Raw genomic sequence first — 25,696 nt, 5'->3', positions numbered from 1 at the left:
CATTTTACATACAAAGGAACTGAGGTTTAGGAGGTGGAAAAGCATGCCCTGGATGAGGGAGCTAACAAGAAACCTCTAGAACACTTGGGCTCCCTAAATGGTATCCTCTGTAGTCGCCTTGGGAACCGTAGCTCCATGACACCTGCAAGAGTGTGTGCTTCTCAAGACGGGATTATGGAGAGCAGGCGACGCCATCTCTGCTGCCCAGGGACTGCTTGTTGCTTCCATAGACAGAGTCATCCTTTGAGTGTTACCTTCTTTCTCTCACCATGTCGTTCTCATAGTGGCTTGTTTTTAAAAAGCCCTGTCTCAGCATAAACATGGTGGGAAGGCCACACAAAGAAAACTGCAGTCCTGCAGCTCCCTCTAACTGATCCACTGATTTTTCAAATGCATCCTTTGCATGCTGAGGCATCTGAGTCCCGAGCTAGAAGGAGGCCTTCCCAAGAGCGTCACTCCATCGCGGCTCCGTGAAGTTGCAACCCGTGAATGATGCATGAGTGGCGCCCTGAAGACTGTTCAGTGTCTAGACTAGAGATTTTGCTTTAAGTCATACCTGTGTTTTCCCTATTATTTTTAGGTTGTGTTTGCAGATATGTAACAAATTTGTATTTCTCTGCATATTTGATTCACCTTTGCAAATAGGCTGTAATTTCTTTGAGGAAACTTTCTGGAGACAAGACCTTTTCATTTTGACACTTCCTGGAGTACTCAATCTCATCTTCATTGCAATCTCAAATTACAGGAGCTGCTGATTGACTAGGAGTTAGACCTCCGGGAAGTGTCACCATCTGTGCTGTCCAAGAAGGGCCTCTGGGACTGGGAATCTGGGTTCTCTTAACTCTTTTCCTCTTCATCACGCCCTCGCTCCTGTGCCTTTCATTGACATGGTGTGTTCTCATGTCGATGGAAAGGAACTAAAGCAAAGCTGAAATATTAATTGTAAGGGTTTACCCCTAAACCCTTCTCGTGGAACAGAAAAGGATATGCATTGTAGGAATATACCTAAATCCTGCCTCCTATAACTAAAATACCTGATTCTTCCAATAGAACATTCTTTGGCTAATTTCCTTTACAGGGAATGAGATACAAGAGGCAAGTGAACTCTCCAGAGGGAGCTTACAACACCTTTCTCATTGTCATATTATGTATGGTTTAGGCCAGAAGTGCCCAATGTAGAGACCCAGCTCCACGCCGAGGCGTGCCTACTGGTTCAGGGACATTGTTGCTAAGTTATTGCTCACCTCTGGCTACGGAAATGCTCTCTGGCTGGTCCTCAGAGGTGCCAACAGGGAGCCTGGTGGTGTTTGCTCCAGTTAGTCACTGCGCCAGCCCCTTAGGATGTCTATTTATTTACACTGCTAATGGCATGTGGTTTGTGTCGCCCCTCCTAGGTTTGCTGGCATGGGAAACCTGCTCAAAGTCCTAACCAGAGAAATTGAAAACTATCCACACTTTTTCCTGGATTTTGAAAGTAAGTTCCAAAAATGAAAAGATAATTGTGGAAGTTTTTCACTTTGTTATAACTTGTTGATGGGGAAATTAATAGCATAAAGATTTTATAGGATACTAAAACTAAATCCAAATGTTACCATGCATTTCTTTCTGAATCTTTCAACAATCATGATTCCTTCTTTCTTTTCCTATTTTTAAAGAAATGCAATATGTATATGTATTGATCTTTGTTGTTATTGTTAAAATGAATTTTTATAATAATGTCAAAGAATGTTTCAAAGTAAGTTTTCTATTATCCTGTAACCTTATTTACTGTAAACGTGCATTTTTTTAAGATTTATTTTATTTATTTATGCATACAAGAGCTGGGGTGCAGGCCAGAGATATGGAAGGGTAAGAGGATTCACCCGATACAGAGTGGGGAGCATAACAGGCTGATCTACTGAAATACACTGCTGAGGGGCGCAGTGGGGAGACAGGAAAGGTCTGCTGCGCCATGTGGGTCAGCTCCCTGGCTGGGGATTGAAGTCGTGCTGCAGTGGCTGCCCCTAGCTTCATAATGCTGAGACTTAACCCCCTGTGCCACCAGGGAGGCCCTACTACTGCATTTTTAATTGGTCCCTTCCACTTCTTGTCACATACATCATCCCGCTCAGCATATACGAAGGCCCAAACACAATTAAGTACCCTGCTCTCTCACCTCTGCAGGGACATGTAACCACCAGGGAATTGCATGTCTGCTCTTCATTGGAAAACCCCAACTCCACATGCACCTCCCTGCTGTCCACAAATGTCTGCCAGGCAGGCATGGTGGCCTTGTTGCCTGTGTGGCTGTTCTTGGATTCTTGACTTTCTGTGCTTCCACAAAGAACAGTGTTGAGTTCTTTGCAAAGTCTAATTTTAAAAGCCTGTAAGGTGGTGAAAGTAAAATGTGCAGGGATATAAAGCAGTGGTTTTCAGGCGTCTGCAGCACCAGATGGCCGAGGCTGTAGCTTAGGGGGCCCCTTGCCCCCCAACACTGAGGTAGAGTGGTCGCTCCCCCTTTCTCTTAGAGCCTGAATATTTTTGTCTGCTTGTCTTGCACTTTGGATACTCTTTAAAGAAAGGTTAGGACAGCTAAAGAGAACATTGAAAAATCTTGAATTCTTCTGATGACTTATGATTGTATTGGTCTCAGAGAATGCACCTGTGTGTATGTAAATACAATAGGTCCGTATGTAGAATATAATTTCCTTAAGAGGAGTAGTGTGGACAGGACCCTCTTGTCTAGTTGCTTATGACTAAGACTAGAACAATAATGTTTATTGAAGATAGTATGAAAATCCTATGGATTTCCCCACCCATCTCAAGGAAAAGATTAAAGTTTCTTTACTGAAACTGAGAAGGTAGATACCTGGACTGAAGTCACCCAGGGAGTGGTAGGGAGCTGAGGTGGGAAGACAGGTCTTTGTGGCTTTTCTCCTACTTGCTTCCTGGAAGTGCTCCTCACGCCTAGCTTTCTAGATGCGCCCTCACCTGAGAGGGACATATGAGATGTCTGCAAAATAAGAAATCTCATAGAAAAAAATAATTTGTTTCTTGATTCTGAAAATCACATTTCCTAAAGTTGGTTTTCCGGAAAGAATGATGATAGACTAGAAGGCTGTGGTTATGATTTCCCCTTGAGTCTGTAGCTTCATGCTCAAGACCGAAACGGTATATTGAGTGTGGTTATGAGCATCTGTGTAAGCCAGACAACACCAGGGAGACAGCACTAACAAGAGCAATCACTATTAACAATTCGGCCTAGTGCGGAGGGCAGGAAAAGCACACAGCTCAAGACCAAGTAAAACAAGACTCTTTAGAGGGGTATGGCACAGATTAAATACTGAGAGACAGTGTGCATCTAATTTCTGGGAATGGAAGGCTATAGAAGGAATGGAAATCTTTTAGTAAGAGGTGGCATTTGCAATGAGTATGAAAAAATGAGTGGTCTTTTTACACATATAGGTGAGGAGATGATTTCTCCAACAGGTGGAAATTGAGAGGTAGGATTAGGAAGGGCATGTTTGAAAAATGGAAAGTGGTACAACTTAGAGAGTGTGCTGAATACTGTTAGAAAGGGAATGGTGCTAAAATGGAAGGCTGACTTGTGTTAGACCACAGCAGGTGCAGAAGCTCAGGACTGGAGGTCCATTATCAGGGCTCATCTCCAAAGAGAAGATGAAATTCCAGAGGGGAAGCTAGAAAGCAAGAAAGAGCTGAGCAGTTGGGAACTTGAGGTGTGCTTATGCTTACAGAAAAATGAGTAGTTAGAGGATCCAGGAGGGAAAATACCTTGCAGAGGGAAGAGGACATCTAACTGAATGAGATTCCTCATGGCAGGGCCTGGGCTCGGCTCGGGTTTGTAAACCATCCCTTAGCCTTGTGTGGGGCATGATGTACTGGGCACTGGACAAGCCTTGGTAAAAGACACTGGCCATGTAAAGGAGCAGAATAGAACAGACTAGATCCAGACATTCGGCATAGTGGAGACTTTCAAGAAGGAGCAAATGCAAATGGATTGAAATCCTTCAGGATGGTCATGTGTAAGACTTGAAAAGGGGATGACAGATGGGGCGGCTCCTGGGAGTCACTGGGTGAATGGATTCAAGAACTATTGTTGTGAGTATCAAGGCTGGGTTGCAAAGAGTTAAGGAGTAAACAGTGGCGGGAGGAAGGCAGGCTGAACAGCATGTATCAAGAGCTTAAATGAATTTGGCACCTCTACTTGGAGGATTGAATATTCTTTTTGAAGTTGGTGATGGCATATAATTGAACTGGGTCAACTAGATATAATTAAGTTGGGTCAAAATATAATACAAAATTAAACACATCTGTCCGTAGGTTTTCTCGTTGCACAGATCGGATTTAAATTCTCATGTGACCTTTGCAGTGAGGTCGACACTTCATGCTCACATTTCTGCATAACTACTTAACATCTCTTTCACTGTTATTTTTTCATACCACTACTCTTTTTGATTTCTCTCTCTCCACCCCTTGTCATGTCTCCATTTCCTCTTTAAAGGCTGGGAGACACAGGGGAAGAAAGAGCAACCAAATCTTGAGCTTTGATTTTGGGGACAGTGTACGGAAGATGTAAGTCAGAGGGTCTGCTGGTGAGGGTTCAGTCAGACGCACACATGGCACCCAGGTGGCAGCAGACATCAGCCTCCCAAGGAAGTCATTCCAGAAATGATACTGAGAAACATCCAGTGAATTTTCCTTTTAGATAGTGGCCTGTGCTCACCCCCAAATTCCAATTCAGTAGTCTAATTCTCAAAATCGACTTCTGCAGCCAAGTAAGGTTGGAGCTTTACCCATGTTTGGGACAGGACCACTAACCAAGCAACCTTTTATTTTTTAATTTTTTTTAAATTTATTTTTGTGTAGAAGAACTAGGGCGAAGGCCAGAGATGCAAGGCGGGGGTAGGGGAATGAGAACATTCACCAGAGGCAGAATAGGCAGATTTACTGAAATACACTGCTGAGGGGAGCAGTAGGTGAGACAGGAGAGGTCTGCTGCGCCATGTGGGTCAGCTCCCTAGCCAGGGATCGAACTCAGGCAGTAGCAGTGATAGTGCTGAGACTTAACCCCTAGGCCACTAGGGAGGCCCCCAAGCAACATTTGAATTCCAAGATCCAGAGCTGAGGTCTCCAGAATTGGTCAGAGCAGGCCCCTTTTAGTTCTTCTTTCCCCATTGTCCCTCACCAAATAGGAAGTGCAGAGCAAGCTGTAAGTCAGAGCATGATAATTGAGTGACACACTTTCCCAGGCCTTCACAGTGTCTGTCTTAAAGTGGAAGATCTCCAAGACAGGTAGAAGTTTAAGTAGGTTAAAATGTGTGCAAGAGCACCATGCTTCAATGAAATTATTTCAGCAAACAACTGGATTTATTAAAAGATTCCTTGGGATTCTGAGTACTACTTCTCCAGAAAAGATAAACAAATTGCCAATAAGCACATGAAAAGATGTTCCCTATCTTTAGCCGGCAGGGAAATGCAAATCAAAACCACAGAGAGTTAATAAGAGGTGTGGTGTGGATAGGACGAACACTCATAGACTGCTGGTGGAAATGTAAAACAGTTCAGATGCTTTAGAAAACAACCTGGCAGTTCCCCAAAAGGTTAATCATAGTTACTATATAATCCAATGATTGCACTTCTAGGCATATACCTAAGAGAAAGGAAAATAGATGTCTACACAGATATATGTACTCAAATTTCAAAGCAGCATTATTCAAAGTTGTCCCCAAAGTAGAAACAACCTAAATGTGCATCCACTCATGAACGGACAAGTAAAATATGGCTTGTCCAGTCAATGGAATATTATTGAGCTATAAAAAGAAAAGAAAGATAACTTGAAATCATGCTAAGTAAAAGAAGCCAGTCCAAAAAACCAGATATTGTATGATTCTATTTCTATGAAATATCTAGATGATGCAAATCTATATAAAGTTGGTTAGTGGCTGTCTAACCAGGGGTGGGGGAGGGAGATATGGGGAGCAATTGCTAATGGGTACAAAGATTTTTGAGGGACAAATAGATGTTCTAAAACTGATTTTGTTGGTGGTTGCACAACAATGGCATGATAGTAAGTCTTTGAAATGTACACCTTCAATGGATGAATTATGTGGCATACTCACTCTCGTGAGTTATATCATAATAAAACTGTTACAAGAAAAGATGCTTTTAGAAAATCTGGTTTCCTGCTTCTGGTTAATTCTGACATCATTCCATCAACCCAGAATAGGCAACCTCTCTTCTTGCCTGATTCTGCCACTTTTAAAATTTATTTTTAATCACAGCATAATTTGCAGGCTTTGAAATGCACAGATCTTATATGTACCTTTCAATCAATTTTGACAAATGCCACATCTTTCCAGACATAGAACATTTCCATTGCTCCAGAAAGTTCTAACATGCCCCTTCCCAGTCAGTCCATTCCTCCCTCCTAAATCCCACAGAAACATCATCTACAGATGAGATCTGATTTCTGTATCAAAAAAGTAATTTAGCTCATCTATTTTATTACACCTAATATAAATGGAATCACCCAGTTCTATCTGTTGGGTGGTCAGTTTTTGAGATTTTTGAGATTGTAAGTGTCAGTGGTTTATTCCTCCTTTTACCTTTTGCTGATTACTCTTTTGTTCTCTAGCAAGTGTCTAGGAACAGTTGTTGATGATCATGACTAAATCTACTATGAATATTCTCATAGAATTTTTTACCATCATTTCTCTTAGAGAAGTCACTAAGAATAGAAGTGCTAGGTCATAGGCGAGTAAGAGATAACTTTTCAAGACACTGTCAAAGTTTTCCCAATGGGATGAACTATCTGCCAGTCCTACTAACAATGTAGTTAGCACCAGTTGTCCCACATCTTCTCTGACACTTAGTATTGCCAATCTTTGCTCTTCTAGCTATCCTAGTGGCTGTGGGATGCTGTCTCATTGTGATTTTAATTTGCATTTCTGTGATAACTGATGATATTGAATACTTGTCATGTGCTTATTGGATATTTTCTTATCATTTGTAGGAGATGTTGGCTGAACAAATCTTTTGTCCATTGTTAATTAAGTTGTTATTTTCTTTGTATTTCTGAAATATTGGGGTCCCTTACCGTGTTCTGGAAACCTGAGAGATACACTTCAAATATTTTTACTAAGTCAGTGGTTTGCCTATTTATTTTCTTGATGTTTCCTCATGAACAGAAATTTTAAATTTTGATGAAGTGCCATTATTTTCTGATTCATGAAGGACATAATTGTAATATATAATATACCCTTCTTAAGAAACCATAGCCTGTCCCAAGGTCATAAAAATCTATTATTGTGGGAGGTTAGAATTTTCAACTTTACATTTTGGTCAATGACCCATCCTCAACTAACTGCATATTGTGACAAAGGAGTTAGGTTGAGTTTCCCCTCTGTCATATAAAACTGCTCCAGCACAGGTAGATTGCTTTAATGTTCTTAGAAATCAAGTAACTGCAAAATGGTGGGAGCACTTCTTAACCTTTTGTTCTCTCCTGTTTCTTTCTGATTGCTTTATAGATCCTTTTCACCAAATAACACCAAAGTATAACAAATAAGTCTCAAAGTCAGGAAGAGTAAGTCCTTTAACTTTCCTGTTCACATTCACAATCATATTGACTATTCTAGCTCCTTTACTTTTCTAAATAAATTTTATAATCAGCTTTCAATTTCAACAAGAAAAATTTTCTGGGATATTACTTATAATTACATCAAATCTATACATGAATTTGGGGCACAATTGTCTTCTGTATAATATTGATTTTTTCTTATCTATGAATATGGTCTGCCATTCCATTTATTTAGATATTCTTTAATTTTGCTTAGCAAGGTTTTATAGTTTTTAGAGGCCCTGTATACCTTTTGTTAAATATAGCCCTAGGCATTTCCTATTTTGACCATAACAGCTTTTTTTTTAAAGCTTAGAAATTGCACAGTCTATGTCTCCTCAGCTGTCATTGCTTTTATCTTCGCAGTGTGTTTCTTATAAACAACACATACTTGGCCCTAGCTTTATCGGCCACACTGATAATATCTACCTTTCAGTTGGAGCGGTTAGTCCATTTACATTTAATTGTCATATGTGTGTTTAATTGATGTTTGTATTTGAGTCTATCTTGGAGTTGATTTATATTTGCCATATTTGCTCTTTATTTCTCTTGAAATGTTTTCCTACCCTTTTGATTAAATCAAATAATTATTAGTATTCTCTTTTTTCTTTCCTGTTGACTTTTTTGTTATGCTTCTAATGCTTATTTTAGAGATTACAATAAACATCTTTAACTTATTGCGGTCTATCTTTGAAATCATAATCATGGCCTGCTTCAGAGTCGCAGTCTTCTGTATTTCTAAAACTCCCAGAAGACTATGACTCTGGAGCAGACCATGATTATGATTTTTTAGAATTTTCAGCTTTACATTTCAGTCGGTGATCCACCCTGAAGTAATAATTGGATTGTTTCATGAAGAATTTAAGAACCTCATTACAGAATCCTTCCAGTCATGAGCCTTCCCTACCTAGTGCTTTTGTCATTGTGTGCTGCATCTTTATCTATAATCTTCTCATTGCAATTTTTAAAAAATTCTTAGTAATGTTTTAAAGGGGTTCGTGTGACTTTTGATAGGTCTTTTACATTTACTGATTTGTTTGTTTGGTCTGAGGCTCTCCATTCCTTCTTACATAACTTGGTCTCTTTGGTATCACCTCTTTAGCCAGAAGAGCTTCCCGAGGAGAGGGCTTGAGTGGCATTTTATGCTTCTGTTGCTATGTGTCTTATGTCTTATCCAGTACCAGCATAGAGCTGGGCAGAAAGTCTAAGTTTAACGACTTTGATTTTGATTGATTCTCACCCAGTAATTATATATAGAGCATCTTTTGCATCCTCGCACCAGACGCACCTGCAGAATGGGGGTGGGGTGGGGACTCGGTGTGGCAGGGAAGTATGGAGGGACAACATAGAGAACATTAGAAGAGCACGACCTTTTCTTCAAGGAGTATGTGATTTTACTGGGGACATGTGATGCAAGCACATGTTAAAGATGTAACAGTACAGGTAGCTGAAAAGAAGCCTAATAGTTAGAACAGAGAGTGAGTGCAGGGCTACCCAGAAGAAGTACAGGTTCTGTGCAAAGCTGAAAAAATGGTTCTTGAAAGAGAGTAACTGAGAAATGATTTTCTTATGCAAAAACCTGTCTTTGTAAGCAGAAGAAGACCATGACGAACAATAATGATGGTGGGTTTTTTTTTTTTTAAGATTTATTTTTATTTATACAAGAACCACGGTACAGGCCAGATGCGTGGGAGGGTGAGAGGATTCACCAGAGACAGAACAGGGAACAGAACAGGCAGACTGACGAAATACATTGCTGAGGGGAGCAGCGGGCGAGACAGGAGAGGTCTGCTCGCCATGTGGGTTGCTCCGAGGCCGGCGGGGATAAAACCCACGCTGCAGAGCCTGCAGACAGCTTCACAGTGCTGTGCTCAACCACCTGTGCCACCAGGGAGGCCCCGATGGTGGGGGTTGTTAAGAAGGAAACCATAAAGCCCCAAAGCATGGTCTCTCAGAAAAATTCTGAATATTCTGACCTATTAGTACTCCAGTCCACTGCTGTTCACAGCAAGGGGGTTATCAGTAACTGGCCAATGGATTGTTTATTTGGCTGACACAGACCACTCCTGGCCTCTATTCATTTGACCTTCTCTGGTGTCCTCACATCTATAAGATGATTCAAAGGGAGCTAGATAATCTTGGGCGAGGAAAGAATGGTATATAAGGGACACTTTTTGGTCACTTTACAAATGAAATGAACAAACCAACAACAGACTAGAGAAGAACTGGGAATCCTTTTATTGATGCCAGTTCATTCACAGTGAACCATTAAGAGTGACTTCTCAAATGTCTCACATTTTCATTTGTTAAGTGCTTTTCAACAACATCTTCATTATGACCCCACAGGTCCTACTCCCTATAGGACCATGAGAGCAGGAGACGGGGCCCTTGTTAGTGTCCCTCCCTTTATCAGGAATTAATTTGAGGCCCAGAGTGGTGACTTGTTTGCACTGAGGTCTAATATTTAGTGAGTAGCAAAACAGGTAGTGGGACCACGTTTCAAAGAGCTCCATCCTTGGGGCTCCCCCGCCTCATAATATCCCAAGGATCCCATCCATGTGCATGAAACAAGGCCTAAAGTGCCTTACCCCTTCCTGTGCTTTGTAATTCCTTGTCTGATCCCTGGGGAAGGGCTCTGGAGCCTCGGGGTTGGGGGAAGGATGAACATTCCTCTACAAACCGACATGTCCCCCAGTCACACTTACATCTCCCATCAGACCTTTGAAGTTTTATGTTGTTCTGTAAGCAGTTAGTATTCTGCTGTAAATCATCACCATTTTGTATCCCCAAATGTTAATAATAGATAATTATGTATGTTTCCTTGTTTATCCTGAAGGGGAGAGGGTGGAGGCCTAAGGAAGTGGGTGGGAAAGAAGAGCTATAGATTTAATTTATGGCTTTGGCAAATCCTTTTTGCTGCACCTTTCTTTCCTCCATGTTTATACAGTAGCGGGTGGGGTGCGAGATAGGGATATATCCTATTGATGACATGCCAGGGCTTCCTTCAAAGCCAAAGACATCTCCAAATAAATGGTGTCTTCTACTCACATTATCTTGGGTTAATTTGTCTGATTCTCTGTCAGAGTCACATAGAATCCTAAACAGGTTGTTAGAGAAGGTATGTGTCTTCCTGCTGCTGCTGAAGACAGGGTGAGTCCTTGACTGATTTACAAAGATAAGAACACTTTGATTTGACAGCCCAGCTCTGCTTGGAGCCAGGCCCTGGGGTAGTTCCTGGAAGATGCTCCTTCCTGACAAACAGAGCATGGGACCACCTTCCTCTCCATCCCACAGGGAATGCCAAGCATTCCACTGTCAGCCGAGATCCTGGTTCTCCCCGTGAACTCTTCACCTCACTCCAGTGACATCAAAATGCTGACAGTGAATATCTACTGTCACTCACAAATTGAGCCCAAAGTGGATAAATAGATCCCTTGTAAACAAAATTAACGCTGTTTAGCTATCTTAATTGATAAGCAGAAATTTTTTCATTAAAAAGTCTAAGCACTTGGAATTCAGTGAGTTCTTGACAATAAATCTATGTATTCGAGGTCGTAGTGCACACGATACATTTTCATACTTTCTACAACAGCAAGCCCAGAGCAGGGGTTTAAATCACTGCCCAGGGGATGTTCTGGACAATCTTGTTGCAAGGCTTGGGAGGTGTTGGGCTCTGAAATTGCCTGTGTAAATCACAAGGATTTTTAAACAGCTTCCTTGTTAGGAGCAGCCCAGCTTTATGGAAACATTCACCTCAATTTTGATGAAATAATTGGGATGATTAGAAATTGAGAATGCATCTTAGAAAAACTATCAGCAAAGAATTCACCCATAACAACGCAGAAAGGAGCCATTTCCATCAGTAATGTTATTGGTGGGTGTATGTGTGTGTCTGTACCTTTGACTAAAGGTCAGTCTTTGTGTTAAAAATAGAAAAATAAAGCCCATAATTCATGGTTCCTGTTCACTCAGCAAATGCGTTAGGAGGTTGCTGATAGGTTAAATATTGTAACCTTTTCAATCAGTAATCCTTTGAGATCTCTTTCAAGAGGTTTTCCCTTGACATCTGAAGGCATGATAAATTTAAAAAACATGTTTGCCCAGTGAATCTGAATATGGAGAATGTCAAAAGTAGAGACCCAAAGTCTCTCATCGAATATTCCAGAAAGCAAATTGGTAATAGTTTTAGGATTAGAAGAGTAAACAAAAGTGCAGTTTTTCACTCAACAAATATCTTGTTAGTGTGTTCACCACACTGAGGGGACATTGAGGCCATAAGAAAATGATCGATGAGTTAAAAATGCGAGTGTGGATGAAGGTGTGAATAGCCTATTGGATTGTAGGTAAATAAATCCACCTTAGTATCACAGTGACAGATATAATATAATGAAAGCTATTGGGGGAAGTGACAGAGGAGAGGATCTAGAAGTAATAAGATCTTCATCCTTTCACTGCTTCTCTCTCTGCCACTTGGTCAATTTCCTTACTTGTCCAGTGATTCCTGATATGTTTAATGAGTGTCTCCAAAGTTTAGGGCACCTGGGGGCACTGAAGACAAGAGTACAGATTGTGTTTCCAAAGATCTCAGGACTCAAAGACCCATGGAAAAGCCATCACAAAATAGAGTGTGAAAAGTACATTTCTATCATGTATTCAACTACTTATTCAGCAATTTTTTTTCTTGAGCATCTACTATTTGCCAGGCCATGTGCCAGGTCCTAGAGATATCATGTCAAATGAAGAAAACAAAATCAGAGCCCTGCAGTCTAATGGACCAGATTCTCATTCATTAATCCTGACCACCTGATGGTTTAACCGAGACATCAAAGTAGAATGAATCATGGCCTTGCACAGCAGTGAGCCAAGACCAAATGTTACTTAGGGTTACTCAGTCCTATTTCCATTTGAAAAGACAAACAGGCAGGCCAAAGATTAGAGCTTCTCCCAGTCATTACTCTGCACATTGGAGGTTGACATCACTTGCAATTTGAGTTCCCTGAGAATCTTATCTTACCCACACCCCAGCATCTAAGTCCCGATCCTTTTTAGCTGGAAAACTGACTTCAGTTTCATGAGCGGAGAAAGAGGGAAAAATAAGGCATCTAATAAGACCCACACATTAGGGAAGAAAGTGAGCCGGCACCTTTCTGAGTAGGGAGAGAAGAAATGATGGATTGGATTTCTCCCACCTCACCCCCACTAAACCAGACCACACGAGAAACATTTCTAACAAGACCCCAGGATGCCTGCCAAGAGAAACACTTCCCAGAGAGGGAGGCTGAGACTGAGGCTCCTGTTTCACCCATCGCTCCGGCTGCCTGGAGAGCATGCTGGAGGAGGGATGGTATGAACTACAGCACCCCACCTCTGACACCTTGGGGAGAGAAGCGACACCGCCCTCAGGTGTCTCACCCAGCGCTGTGGTCACATAAATGACAGGGTTGATTTGTATTAGAAAGTGTCACTTCTCCCGGGATGGAGAGAGAAGAAACCAGCAGCTCTCCAAGTCACTCTATCAGAAACTGTCTTGTTTTTGGAGCACTTAAGAAAGACTTCTACTTTTTTTTTTTTAAGATTTATTTATTTATGCATACAAGAACTGGAGTACAGGCCAGAGATCTATGGGGTTGTGGGTGAGAGGATTCACCAGAGACAGAGTGGGGAACAGAACAGGCAGACTGACTGAAATACACTGCTGAGGGGAGCAGCAGGGAGACAAGAGAGGTGTGCTGTACCATGTGGGTAGCTCCCTGGCCGGGGATTGAACTCGTGCTGCAGTGGCTGCCGACAGCTTCATAGATTGCGTCTTAACCCCTTGCGCCACAGGGAGGCCCCAATGTAATGATTTTATTTTTTTTTAAGATTTATTTATTTATGCATACAAGAACCGGGGCACAGGCCAGAGGTGCAGGAGGGTGAGAGGATTCAGCAGAGCCAGAGCGGGGAACAGAGCAGGCAGACTGACGAAGTACACTGCTGAGGGGAGCAGTGGGCGCAGCAGGAGAGGTCTGCGCGCCATGTGGGACCCTCGCAGGCAGCCGGGGATTGAACGACGCTGCAGAGGCTGCGGGCAGCTTCGCAGCCCAGCACTCAACCACTGTGCCACTGGGGAGGCCCAAGAGAATTTGTTTTAATGGGTGATTTTGATTTGTTTTATTCTAAGATTTTTGCCTTGAATTTTTGTATATGTTCTATCTGCTCACTTTTTCTTCTTACTGGAAATTTCCAGCACTACCCTAGAATTCTTTACTTTCTTTGGTTACAGGGTCCTGGCTTGTAGGTTTTGGTTTCTATTCAAGACACCCATATCTGGGGAAGTGTTTGCGAGAGTAGGAAAAAAAGATCAAATATAAAGTGGTGCTTATGTGAACAGCATTGTACCTGAGAAACTTACCCAGTGTCTGGGGGAAATGGTGAAAGTCAGAAGAGACGAAGGAATTACAAGTGTCATTCCCCCTTTTGCCTCCCAGCTAGTTTCTGGACTCCGACCTGGGGTATACTCCCCTTTTAGGGCCAGCCTTGCCCTCACCTGCTGCCAATCTCTTCTCATTCTCTTTGTGGGTATGTTTCCCTTAGGGTGTGGATTTTTGAAAATGGACTTTGGGGGAGGAGCTATCTCTCCCTTTCTCCATTAGCAGTGCTTTTTTTTTTTTTTTTAAAAGATTTATTTATTTATTTAGACAAGCACTGGGTACAGTCAGAAGTGTGGGAGGGTGAGAGGATTCACCAGAGCCAGAGCAGGGAGCAGAGCAGGCAGAAGGACCAAAGTACACTGCTGAAGGGAGCAGCGGGCGGCAGGAGAGGTCTGCGCGCCATGTGGGACCCTCCTCCGGTGGCCGGGGAGCAGCCGGGGATTGAATCGGCGCTGCAGAGGCTGCGGGCAGCTTCGCAACCCAGCGCTCAACTGCTGCGCCACCAGGGAGGCCCTAGCAGTGCTTTTGTTGTAGATAATGGAGATTAATTTTCTTACACACTCAAGCAAGTGACCTATTTTACAGTGATTGTGGGATTTAGAAAACCCAGACTTTGCCACCACTCAGCTTTCCATCCACCACCCCCCACAAAAGATTCCTGGGAACAAGAACATATATTGGCTCCAAAATGTTATCAACTGGGAATTCATGGAGGAGCTAAGGGGATGGCTCTCTTCATTGATGTGATCTTGAACATTCACTCATTTTTGTGGATAACAGGTCAAGACAAAGGTGAGCTGTACAGGTGTCTTTAAAATGAAGCCCCTGAGCTTCCTGAGTTCATGTTCAAAGAGGAGTCCCAATGCTTCCAACACAGCATAGTATTCTGGAAAGGTCCATCTCTGACATGGATCTCAAGGATTCATTATCTAATATTTTAAGTTTATTTTGCATCTAGAACTATGAGGAGGATTGTTTTCCCCATCTAGTCTCAGATTCACAAATCATCAATCATAACAGAATTATTGAATTAATTCTATTAAAAATAGATACCATCCCCCATTTATTCCTCCTGTCTCTCAGTATACCACTGGGCATATTGTAGGTATGCACAAAATGTGTTCTACACAAATAATTGTGTCTACAGTGATTTCAACTCACTGGACTTAATGTGTGCAAAAAGATGGATGATTCTTTTGAATTGAGAAACGGGCAGAAGTTGTTTGTTTCCCCTTCCTTATGTTATAAAGTGGGATTGTCCGGCAGGTGGAACTGAATGGCGATCCTCTCTCAAACTCTTGTAAACATAACACTTCTGTGCCTTCTGTTTCCCTTCTGCTCAGATGCCCAGCCCACGGAGGGAGAGCGGGAGATATGGAACCAGATCAGCGCTGTCCTCCAGGACTCCGAGAGCATCCTTGCAGACCTGCAGGCTTACAAGGGCGCGGGGCCAGAGATCCGAGATGTACGCCATGATAACGCGAGCTGACAACACCCTTGCAGAAGGCAAACCCACACACGCGCACACACACAGCAGGATTAAGTAACCGCCCTAGCATTTCCTATGCCCCAGGAAAACAAGGAGGGTAATCTGTGTCCTAAACGATGAATGAATGGTCCTTTTTATTCTTGTCTGTTACTCTGCGCATGCACATGGCGCTGTGGCCCATGTAAAATAGCAGCCATTCGCTTCTTAGACATCTGACACGGGGCTCACATTTAAACTGATCTGTCCGTCTATCATTTCATTTAAGGGAAATGTGCATCTGCCATCTCTGAACAACCGTTGAAATACGAGTCCCGAAGGTCTGGGTTTATGTGAACTTTCCCACATTTTGTAATAGTTTTGGCAGGTGCCACTGAATCCCAGACAACAGCCACACACGATGTCGCTTTGAGTAGCCTGCAGGTTTGTCATCTTGCTGTGACTTAGGAGATTAAAAAATAAACACATGAAAAATGACACAAAAAAAGAATATTGTCAGTGTGGCTTTTGAGACTTCCTAATGCCTTGAAGGCAAGAAACTTCACACTCCTTTTATTTGAAATAATTAGTTTTTGTGGAAGTATCAGCCTGCACACACACACATACACACACACACACTCACAACCCTTACTGCCACCATCACCATCCTACTGATAAAAAAAGCAAACAACCACTAACTGATGCCAGTGACCAAATGCTGAAACCCAGACAAAACAGCCTTTCTGAGAAAGTACCAGCCTGCTAAGAGGGGGTGTCTCTACTTAGGGGTCACCATTTAATCTGGGTAATTAGGTACATCACACTGGCAGGGATATAACACACATTATAAAGAAAGGAAAATATCTACAGACTCTGCACTTCATAATGAGCACTGACTCCCCATTAGGAGAACCCAGCGGTAATGGAGGAGGCTGAATTGCTTCCAATTAGATGTGCAGGGTTTTTTGTTTGTTTGTTTGTTTGTTTGTTTGTTTGTTTGTTTTTGCATTTAAGAGGAACAAGTCCAATGACATGGGATCTAATGGAATGGGCCATTTGTGTTATATTCAAGTGCAAAATCTCCATTCTAGCAGGACAGATGGCTGCTAAACTGATGTCAGCTTAAGAAGCACACATTAACAGAGTGCATCAGGAATGGGATTATTTGAAGCTAAATCCTTTATCCATCATAGGTCATTTTGATGTGAAGCATGTCACTTCATTTTAAACAGGCAATTCTGTCGTCTTTTCATAGGCAATTCAAAATCCCAATGACATTCAGCTTCAAGAAAAAGCTTGGAATGCAGTATGTCCTCTAGTCGTGAGGCTAAAGAGATTTTATGAGTTTTCCATAAGGCTAGGTGAGTATGTGTTTATAGTTTCCATGTCCCACATGTGAAGTTCTCTTATGGCATTTGAAAAAAACAGCAAGAGCTGTGCTTCTTGAAAGACCTATGTGGGCACCTGCAATATATATTTATCCCTTTGACTTTCAGAAAAAGCTCTTCAGAGTTTACTAGAATCTTTAACCTGTCCACCCTACACACCAACCCAACACCTGGAACGGGAGCAGGCCCTGGCAAAGGAGTTTGCAGAAATTCTGCATTTTACCCTTCGATTTGACGAACTGAAGGTTAGGCCATGGATGCTGAGACAATCTAATAGCTTGTACTGAGCACCTACTGTGTGCAGTTCTGTGGGGTGAAGACACTAGACAGATAAGAAAGATGAAATGTCTTCGCTACAGAGAGACATAATGTGGGGGAAAATTACATTCCATCTGGTCAGTGAAATACGATAGGGGTCTATATGAGAAATTTCAAAATCTGCCAAATGTAGTGAGAGGAAACCTTTCCAAGTGTCTGTTCCTCGTTGAGGACAAATATACTTTCCCTGAAATCCAGCCTACAGTGGCAGCAGTACAGGTTTACAATAAGGCTATGAGTATTGATTTTATTTTATTTTTTTAAGATTTATTTATTTATGCATACAAGAACTGAAGTACAGACCAGAGGTGTGGGGGTGAGGATTCACCAGAGACAGAGTGGGGAACAGAACAGGCAGACTGACTGAAGTACACTGCTGAGGGGAGCAGTGGGCGAGACAGGAGAGGTCTGCCGCACCATGTGGGTTGCTCCCTGGCCAGCCAGGGATCAAACTCGTGCTGCCATGGCTACAGATAACTTCACCGCGCTGTGCTTAATCCCTTGTGCCGCCAGGGAGGCCCTGAGTATTGATTATAAACCAAAAGCTGCTTTGACTCTGGTGTAATGAAGAGAAGTCCCAGAGTATTAAGTCTAGTGTCTGGACTCTGATGCCTCTCCCCATCTGCTGCTGAGGGTTGACCTTCTTTCCTCTTTTTTGAAACCCAGATGAGGAACCCAGCCATTCAGAATGACTTCAGCTACTACCGGAGGACCATAAGTCGCAACCGCATCAACAACATGCACGTAAGTTCCTGGGCTCTGGGTCCTCACCTGTGGATCTTTCAGTGTCTGCATCATTGGCACAAGGAGCAGGGAATTCTCTATAATTCAGTTTCTGTAGGATGTTGTTTTGAGGTTTTGATCATCTCTTTATCAATTGCATCTTCTCTTCATCAGCTAGACATTGAGAATGAAGTCAATAACGAGATGGCCAATAGAATGTCCCTCTTCTATGCAGAAGCCACACCAATGCTGAAAACCCTAAGCAATGCCACAATGCACTTTGTCTCTGAAGTAAGTCAAGTCGAACCATGAAGTGTCTTTCTTTTTTCTTAATTGCACATAAAACTGCCAGCAAGGCAAACCTATCTTCGTGTCTGTCTCCCATTTAGAATAAAACCCTGCCAATAGAGAACACCACAGACTGCCTCAGCACAATGACGAGTGTTTGTAAAGTCATGCTGGAAACTCCGTAAGTCAGATCAGAGGTTATTTGTGGTGGGGAGTTCACCTAGATGGGGTGTTTAGGATGGTGATGATGACAGCGGTGGTGGTGGTGGCGGTGGTGGTGATGGTGGTAGGAGTAGAGATGATGATGGTGGTGATTATCATAGTAGTGATGATGATGGTGATGATGGTGGTGGTGATGATGGTTGTGGTGATAATTGTGAAAGTGGTGATGATGGTGATGTTGATGGTGGTGATGATGATAGTGTTGGTGGTGATGGTGGTGGTGGTAATGATGGCAGTGATGGTGATGGTGATGGATGGTGTTGATGATGATATTTCACATTAAAATGTATGCCTATACCATTTATGTTAATTTCATGAAGGGTTATAGTTGTCGTTGGCCCCATTTTATAACTAAAGAAGCCAAGTTTGTGTAAGTTGTTATGGCAGAACTAACAAATCAAAGATGCAATATGCAAGGATCGAGTGAAGGATTGGGTTTAAATAACTGGGATATATATATATAGATAGATAGATATAAAATAGTATTGTGTATATTAGAATATATATATATATATATTTCTCATACATATTTACACATGTGGGAAAAAAAGTTTAGGAGAACATGTACAACCAAGAATAGATGTGGCAAGATTGAAGAGAGAATGATGATGGAGATGGAATCTCCATCTCTTCCTTTCTTATGTGTGCTCTCTCTCTCTCTCTCTCTCTCTCTCTCTCTCTCTCTCTCTCTCTCTCTCTCTCTTTCTCGGCACTTTCTTTGTGTATAAAGTAGTCTCAAGGTTTGAAAATTAGTTGAGGCTTCATTGCGATGAAGGATTATGCACTCCAAAGCCAGGGTCCCACTTATTTCTCCAGCCCCGTCTCCATCCATGGACATGTGTTCAGACATCCCTGGGTCTTGGTCCTTTCTCTGATGAGGCACCCATAATGTTATCCACTTTGGGGAGTGTTTTAGGAGGACCAAAGATGTCCAAAAATGATGTTTTGTTCAATTGTAAAATAGCATTAATTTCAAATATTTCATCAAACTGAAGATTTATTCCATGACAGAATTAATAATCCTCTTCCTTGTGGGGCCAATTCATAATAAAATAGATGCTAAGTAAACTTCTAGCATTGACTCAAATTATCTCAATCACTGGGGACCATGTTAAGGTAAGTGAACAAAATTCAAGCTCCACATATTCTCAGCCCAGTGAATGGTCCATAATTTCTTGTCAGTGTCTTCCCGAGTCCAGTTCAGTCTGCAGCCTGTTTCTTAACAAAGAAAGTTGGCCTGACTAGAGACACGATAGCTGCTCTGTAGAAATGAGCCTGATTCTTTTCCTTCATAATGAAGCCATTACTCTCTATAATCTTGGACAGCCAGAGGGACCTGCTATAAAATATTCAAGATTGATGGGTGGGGGAGTGATGTGTGTGATGAGCTGGCTCGCTGAAGGGCAGGAGAGAGGAGATTTACTGCCCTCTAATTTAGCTTATTTTCACACTGAATTGCTGGTTGGATAGATTCAAGGAGAATTATCATCACGGGTTTCTTTAAGAGCATATTAACCTGGTCGTGGCAGGTCTGGGATTGTTCTCAGGAGAGGATTGGAGGAATCTAAAGTAGCGAGTTGCAGAGCCAGAAACAAGCGAAGTAACACGACTGCCTCTTCTCTCTTCCAGGGAGTACAGGAGTCGGTTTACGAGCGAAGAAACGCTCATGTTCTGCATGAGGGTGATGGTGGGGGTCATCATCCTGTACGACCACGTCCACCCTGTGGGAGCTTTCTGCAAGACATCCAAGATCGATGTAAGAACAGTCGTGTGATGTGCTTTCTAAGGAATGGTGTGTGATGTTGCCAAACCGACCTCCTTTCTCTCCCTGCCCCTCCCCGTTGGGTCTCAGCTCTCTGCAGTACCAGCCCCATGGCGACTCTTTGTCGTGTCCTGCCAATGAGGCAGCCAACTCCCAACGCCCAGCAGGAGCATGGAGTTGTGGTCCTGATCCCCTCCGTCTTTATGCTTCCTGACCCAACAAACTGCAGCTTCCTGGGGAGCTGTCCCCTCAGTTTCTCCAGTGTGGCTCACAAAACAGACATGAGAAGTGGGGTTCCAAAACACCAGGCACTTCCCCACTTCTCCTGCCATCCACTCCCAGTTCCTCCACCCATGCCTTGTCTTTTCACTGGAACATGTTTGAGCCCCTTCCTGCTCAGCACACACTTCCTCTTCTCTGCTGGTGGATTCCTTTAAGACACTCCTCAGATATCAGCTCAGCTAGAAGCCCTGTGCCCTGTGTGGGTGGGTCAGGGTCTCCCTTCCCTCTGACCCCCGAAGCACTTGACTATTTCAGATTTCTGACTCCCTCACACACTCTGAGTTTGTTGGCAAAGGCAGAGACCCTGATCTCAAACCTGATGTCTGCTCTTTGCCTGGCGCGGTCCCTGGCATGGAGTGTGGCACTGAATAGAGGCTCCGTGGGGTTTTTGCTGAAAATGTGCGATTGTGGTGGTGTGCAAGTGATTTCCTATTTCCTATTTCCTCCTTTCAGCCCAGCATTTGCTTGCTGCATCACCCAGCAGTGTGTCCCAAGCATCAATTTAAAGCCCTTTAAATACAGAATAAGACCTCTTGGTCTGACTTATTCTCACATGGTTGAGTTGGGCAGCTCACTCTCTCTTCATCCATCTGCCCAGAGCAGCATATTTAATGCTCTTGCGCGGTAGACATACAAAATCTGCATGCCCAGAGGGTCCATGAGTCTGAAAAATGAAGGGAAATTTATCAATTAAAACTGCAACTCAGATGAGTCATTTGGAGGTTCTGACTTCCTAGCACAGTTAGGGCTTTCTTTTTAATGTAATGATTTCTGTTTATTAAAACAAGTTAATAGTATAAAAGGCTGTGGAAAGCACAAGAAATAAAAATGCAGACAATTAAATGTATCTTTTGTAGCTTCCCCACAGACGGTCACTGTCAATGTGTGTCTCTCCCTTTTATGTAGATGTTACTGTGTGCACTTAGATGAGCTCCCTGCTCACCTTGCTATTTGCAGACACATTTAATTTGCACAGCATAATATTATGGACTTTTTTTCATATCAATATATATTTTACTATATTCTTTGTGAAGCTTTAACACTTATATATTATAGATTGAGTGTAAAACAACTCTATTAGTAAATCCATGAATATCATTTGAATGTGGATTGAGCTCATTCTCTGCTTGAAGGCAGAGAAGAGGGTAGTTTGGACTTTGAAGGGATGAGATTTCAAGTGTCCCAAATGGACAGAGGGAAGGCTGAATACCCCAGGAGAAGGGAAGCATCATGGAGAGCCACAGGGGAACTAGGGGGGCATGCTTTCTTTAGAGACTAGACACTTCTTGGGAGCAGGAACAGGCCAACTGCAGTGCATTTTTCAACTGATTTCTTAGAATGTATGGAATGAGCCATTACGAAATCACTCCTTAACCCCAGTGACCACCCAATCCTCACCCCAAATTCCAGACCCCTCCGCCTCTGGACCTGAAACATGGCCAGCCACAAATCAAGGAGAATTGTTTTCCCTACAAACCTGTGCTTCCTCCTAGATCCCTGTCTGAGACATTTCCCCATCCTGCAGCCCAGAGTCTCTAAGTCAGCAGCCTGGCGGAGTTGTCCCTCAAATCCTGGGAACTGCCAAACTCCCTGTTCTTCGCCTTGGCATCTGTCAGTCTCCCAGGCCCCTTTCATCTCTCCTGAGTCTCCTCGGCCATTGCCACAGCCATGCTCTACCTGCAGGGTCTCTGCTCTGTCTCCACCTTGCATCCATCTGCTTTCCCCACCTCAGGCTGTTTAACACCTACCAAGGGTGTTTCTACAGGTCACGGCTCCCAGCTGCCTCGTGTGCTGTGAAACCCACACTGGTTAAGACCCTGACCACATCCTCGCCCACTTGTGATTCACACCCAAGGCTTTAATCAACCTGAAAATAGGTCTAGGATTTCCCAAAGAGTACACTGCCTCTCTACCTCTTTTTAAATCTATGTTCCTAATATGCCTTCCTTAGGCATTTTTCACAAGAACAGTTACCATGGATAGTAGTGAGCTGTTTGTCTCTCTTATGGGGAGGGGCCAAATCTCTGCATCCCTGTGCTTGATCCTTACTGTGAGGCCAGTAGGCCCAGGATAGCACATCCTGGGGTTCCAGAGCCTCTCCCCACCCTGCACCCATGACAGGCATCTCGGACTGACCCCTGCGGTCTGTCTTCATGGGCTGTACGTGACCCAGCTGATTCTCACCCCTGTGCTTCTGGCTGCCTCTGTCTCTCAGAGCCTGTCAGACCTTTAAGGTAGAACTTTTGACAGCCAGCCATGTGCCCACAGGAAATGTGTCTAAGCAGCCGCTCTAGGAGGCCCGTCAGATGCCACATACAAAGCGTGAACATCTGTATTTAGCACGAGTGGTCTGTTTGTTGCAGAAACGTTGGTCCTGCCCAAGAAACATTCCAGAAAATGCACGCTATAATGTGATCTCCAGAAATTTACTTTTCACATCTTCCCAAGTGAATAATTCTATTTCCAATATTAAAAAAAAAACCCTAAAATTTTGTTTTCATCCATCACAAGTCAGCGTAGATACTGGCAGCAGCCACAAGGGAACCCGGGCATTCTGCTTCCCAGGAGGCATACTCACTGTTCCCCTCCAGCGCTGCCCCCTCCTGGTGAGGGAGAAACAGTCACCTGGGCACAGAAATCTCCGTGCTCTCTGGTAAATGCCCACGGACTGCTGGGAATCCAAAGCTGTGTTGGTTACTTCTTGGAGTTAGCATCAAGGTCGAGGTCAGGAGAGGCTTCCTGCAGGTGTGATGTTCAGCTGAATCCTAAAGTCTTTGTTAAGACTCTGCCAGGCAGACAGCTGGAGGAAGAGAATCATGCTGACAGAGGGATTGCGTAGTTACCAGGTTGTGATTCCTGCAGATCATCCCAACTTAGGACTCATGGAAGAAATCCTGCCCTTGGCTCTGGCGTACAAGATAGAATAAAAATCTTAAGTTTTTGGGCCTCCCTGGTGGCACAGGGGTTAAAGTCTCAGCGCCATCAAGCTATCTGCTGCCACTGCAGCATGAGTTTGATTCTCTGGCCAAGGAGCTACCCACATGGCGCAGCAGACCTCTCCTGTCTCCCCACTGCTCCCCTCAGCAGTGTATTTAGTAGATCTGCCTGTTCTGCTCCCCACTCTGTCTCTGGTAGATCCTTTCACCCCCTCACCTCTGGCCTAGCCCTCAGTTCTTGTATGCATAAATAAATAAATCTTTCAAAAAATCTTAAGTCTTTGTCCCCAAATTCCAGACGTGTGAAATACCCCATTGCAGTATAATAGGCAAAGTGGTAGGAGCCCGACCAGTAACTGTGTACCTAAGGGAACAGAACAAGCCGTCGATCACTGCTGTGTTTGATTTCTCGGGGCAGCAATAATGTGAGATTATTGCAAACAGATGTTATTATGAGCAGAATTACTGGGATACTAACAAAACGTTGTGTTTTCTTCTCCTAGATGAAAGGCTGCATAAAGGTTTTGAAGGAACAGGCCCCAGACAGTGTGGAGGGGCTGCTGAATGCCCTCAGGTGAGCTTCAGCCCCGGGGAAGCCCCCACAGGCCGTGCTCTGCAGCGAGGCTGCTCATGAGGTGCTGTGAGGGACCCTGGCTGGTGCCCAGGCTGAGCCCCCGGCTATCTCAGTGTAGTTCATCTTCCCAACAACCCACGGAGGCCAGAACTTTCCAGTTTTATCATCTCCTTTTTTGCAGATGAAAGAAACCGAAATTTAGAGAAGTCAGATTACTTGCCAGAAGTCACAGAGCAGATGGCCGGCCGAGCAAGGACCTAAGCGGGTCTCTGTGACCCCAGTGGGCACCTCCTTCCCCACCACGCTGCTCTGGTTATTTGTCCTGGTCTGAGCAGCAGCTCCCTGGCTCCCGCTTCCCTCTCCTCTAGCGGTTCCCACACATGGCTGTGGCTGCGCTGGGGAACTAAGTGCGGAGCTGACTTTCTAGAGATGGTGGTGGCCTTGAGCCGTCCGGCTTTCCCACGCAGTGTCAGGCAGGGCTTAGAGAGCAGCCCCTGTGCTGCCATGAACCCCAGAGGGTTGGCCTTCTGGTTCCGTGCGTGGTGTGAGGCGGGGAGAGAACGAGGCTTTCCAGGCAGCCACACCTGCATTCAGAGCAGAACTAAGCAGCGTTTCTGGCACACGTCAGCAGATTGGTGACCTGACCTGGTCCTGGGCCTCCCTGAACCTCAGTTTTCTCATCTGTCAAGTGGAGGCGTCACTCCTCCAGAGGTAGTGTGGGTGAAGAGGAAGCGTCCCCAGAGTGCCTGGGTGATTACCTGGGCTGGCCCTCGCCTTCCTGCCTTCTCAGCCTTTTGCACACCAGGGTGGTGGAAGACTCAGCTGCCCCATTGTCTAGGTTTGTTAGCTGCAGGCGCAGCCCCATATGGTAACAATGCAGATCAGCGTTACCTGAAGGCCCAAACCCGGGAACCTTTAAGGGCTCAGTTGCATCCCTCTGCAAATCCATAGCTTGAAACCTGAGACCTCGCAGGGGTAGGCTAGATGCTCTGGAGTTGGCCTCCCTGAAAGCGAGATTGCTTAGCGGTGCACCTGTGCAATTATTTTATTAGGTAGAAGATCTTCTTGTTTGATTATCATAAGGCAAAATTCCTTTGGAATAAAGAATCTGATATTAAATCAGCCTAAGAGTACTCTAGGCATCCAAGGGCGGCTCTATCTAAATTTGATTTACCAATTGTCTCCCAAGGTAGAGCAGGGCTGGGGAGGCACCCGGAAGCCTCCCAGAACCCAGTTTGCACACTGACCTCCCTCTGTCTTCCCCTGCAGGTTCACTACAAAGCACTTGAATGATGAGTCGACTTCCAAACAGATTCGAGCAATGCTCCAGTAGAGCTCAAAAAGAGGATCTATGTACTGACCTCAGAAGATGTATATGTTTACATAATTTAATACAGATTGATGTTAATACTTGTGTATTTACATAACTGTTTCCTTCTTGTCACTGAGATATACCGACCTTAAATTGTATCCCGATTGACTCAACCCAGCAGAGCAGACATTGACGTGAGAGCCTCACCTTTGATGTCTAAAACAGAGCCCCCTTCTCCAAAGGCAAACTTTGGAGACTTTGACTCTTGCTACTTGGGGTCCTTTAGCTACACCTGTAACATTCTGAAATTTCTAATAGTCTGTGGTAGTGCTTTAATTCTAGGTGTGTAATCTCTCTGGGCAGTAGAGTTATAAAACACAAAGTATTTGATTTCC

General features: G+C 43.7%; 1 protein-coding gene across 1 annotated transcript; it reads left to right on the top strand.

Moving 5' to 3' along the window:
• Window positions 1-1,404: 1,404 nt before the first annotated feature.
• Window positions 1,405-25,422, top strand: CYRIA (CYFIP related Rac1 interactor A; the record flags this gene model as incomplete). The annotated part of the gene is made up of 10 exons (XM_084235635.1): window positions 1,405-1,474; window positions 15,375-15,496; window positions 16,752-16,857; window positions 16,993-17,129; window positions 17,869-17,946; window positions 18,100-18,216; window positions 18,315-18,394; window positions 20,065-20,191; window positions 23,919-23,989; window positions 25,259-25,422. The coding sequence occupies 10 exons, from the start codon at window positions 1,405-1,407 to the stop codon at window positions 25,320-25,322; spliced, it is 972 nt and encodes a 323-aa protein (XP_084091761.1). The 3' UTR covers window positions 25,323-25,422.
• Window positions 25,423-25,696: the final 274 nt, after the last annotated feature.

This window comes from Talpa europaea, assembly GCF_964194135.1.
Source record: "Talpa europaea genome assembly, chromosome: 6".
Lineage (NCBI taxonomy): Eukaryota > Metazoa > Chordata > Mammalia > Eulipotyphla > Talpidae > Talpa > Talpa europaea.
The sequence above is the reverse complement of the archived record's forward strand: the minus strand, read 5'-3'. Positions and strand labels throughout refer to the sequence as shown.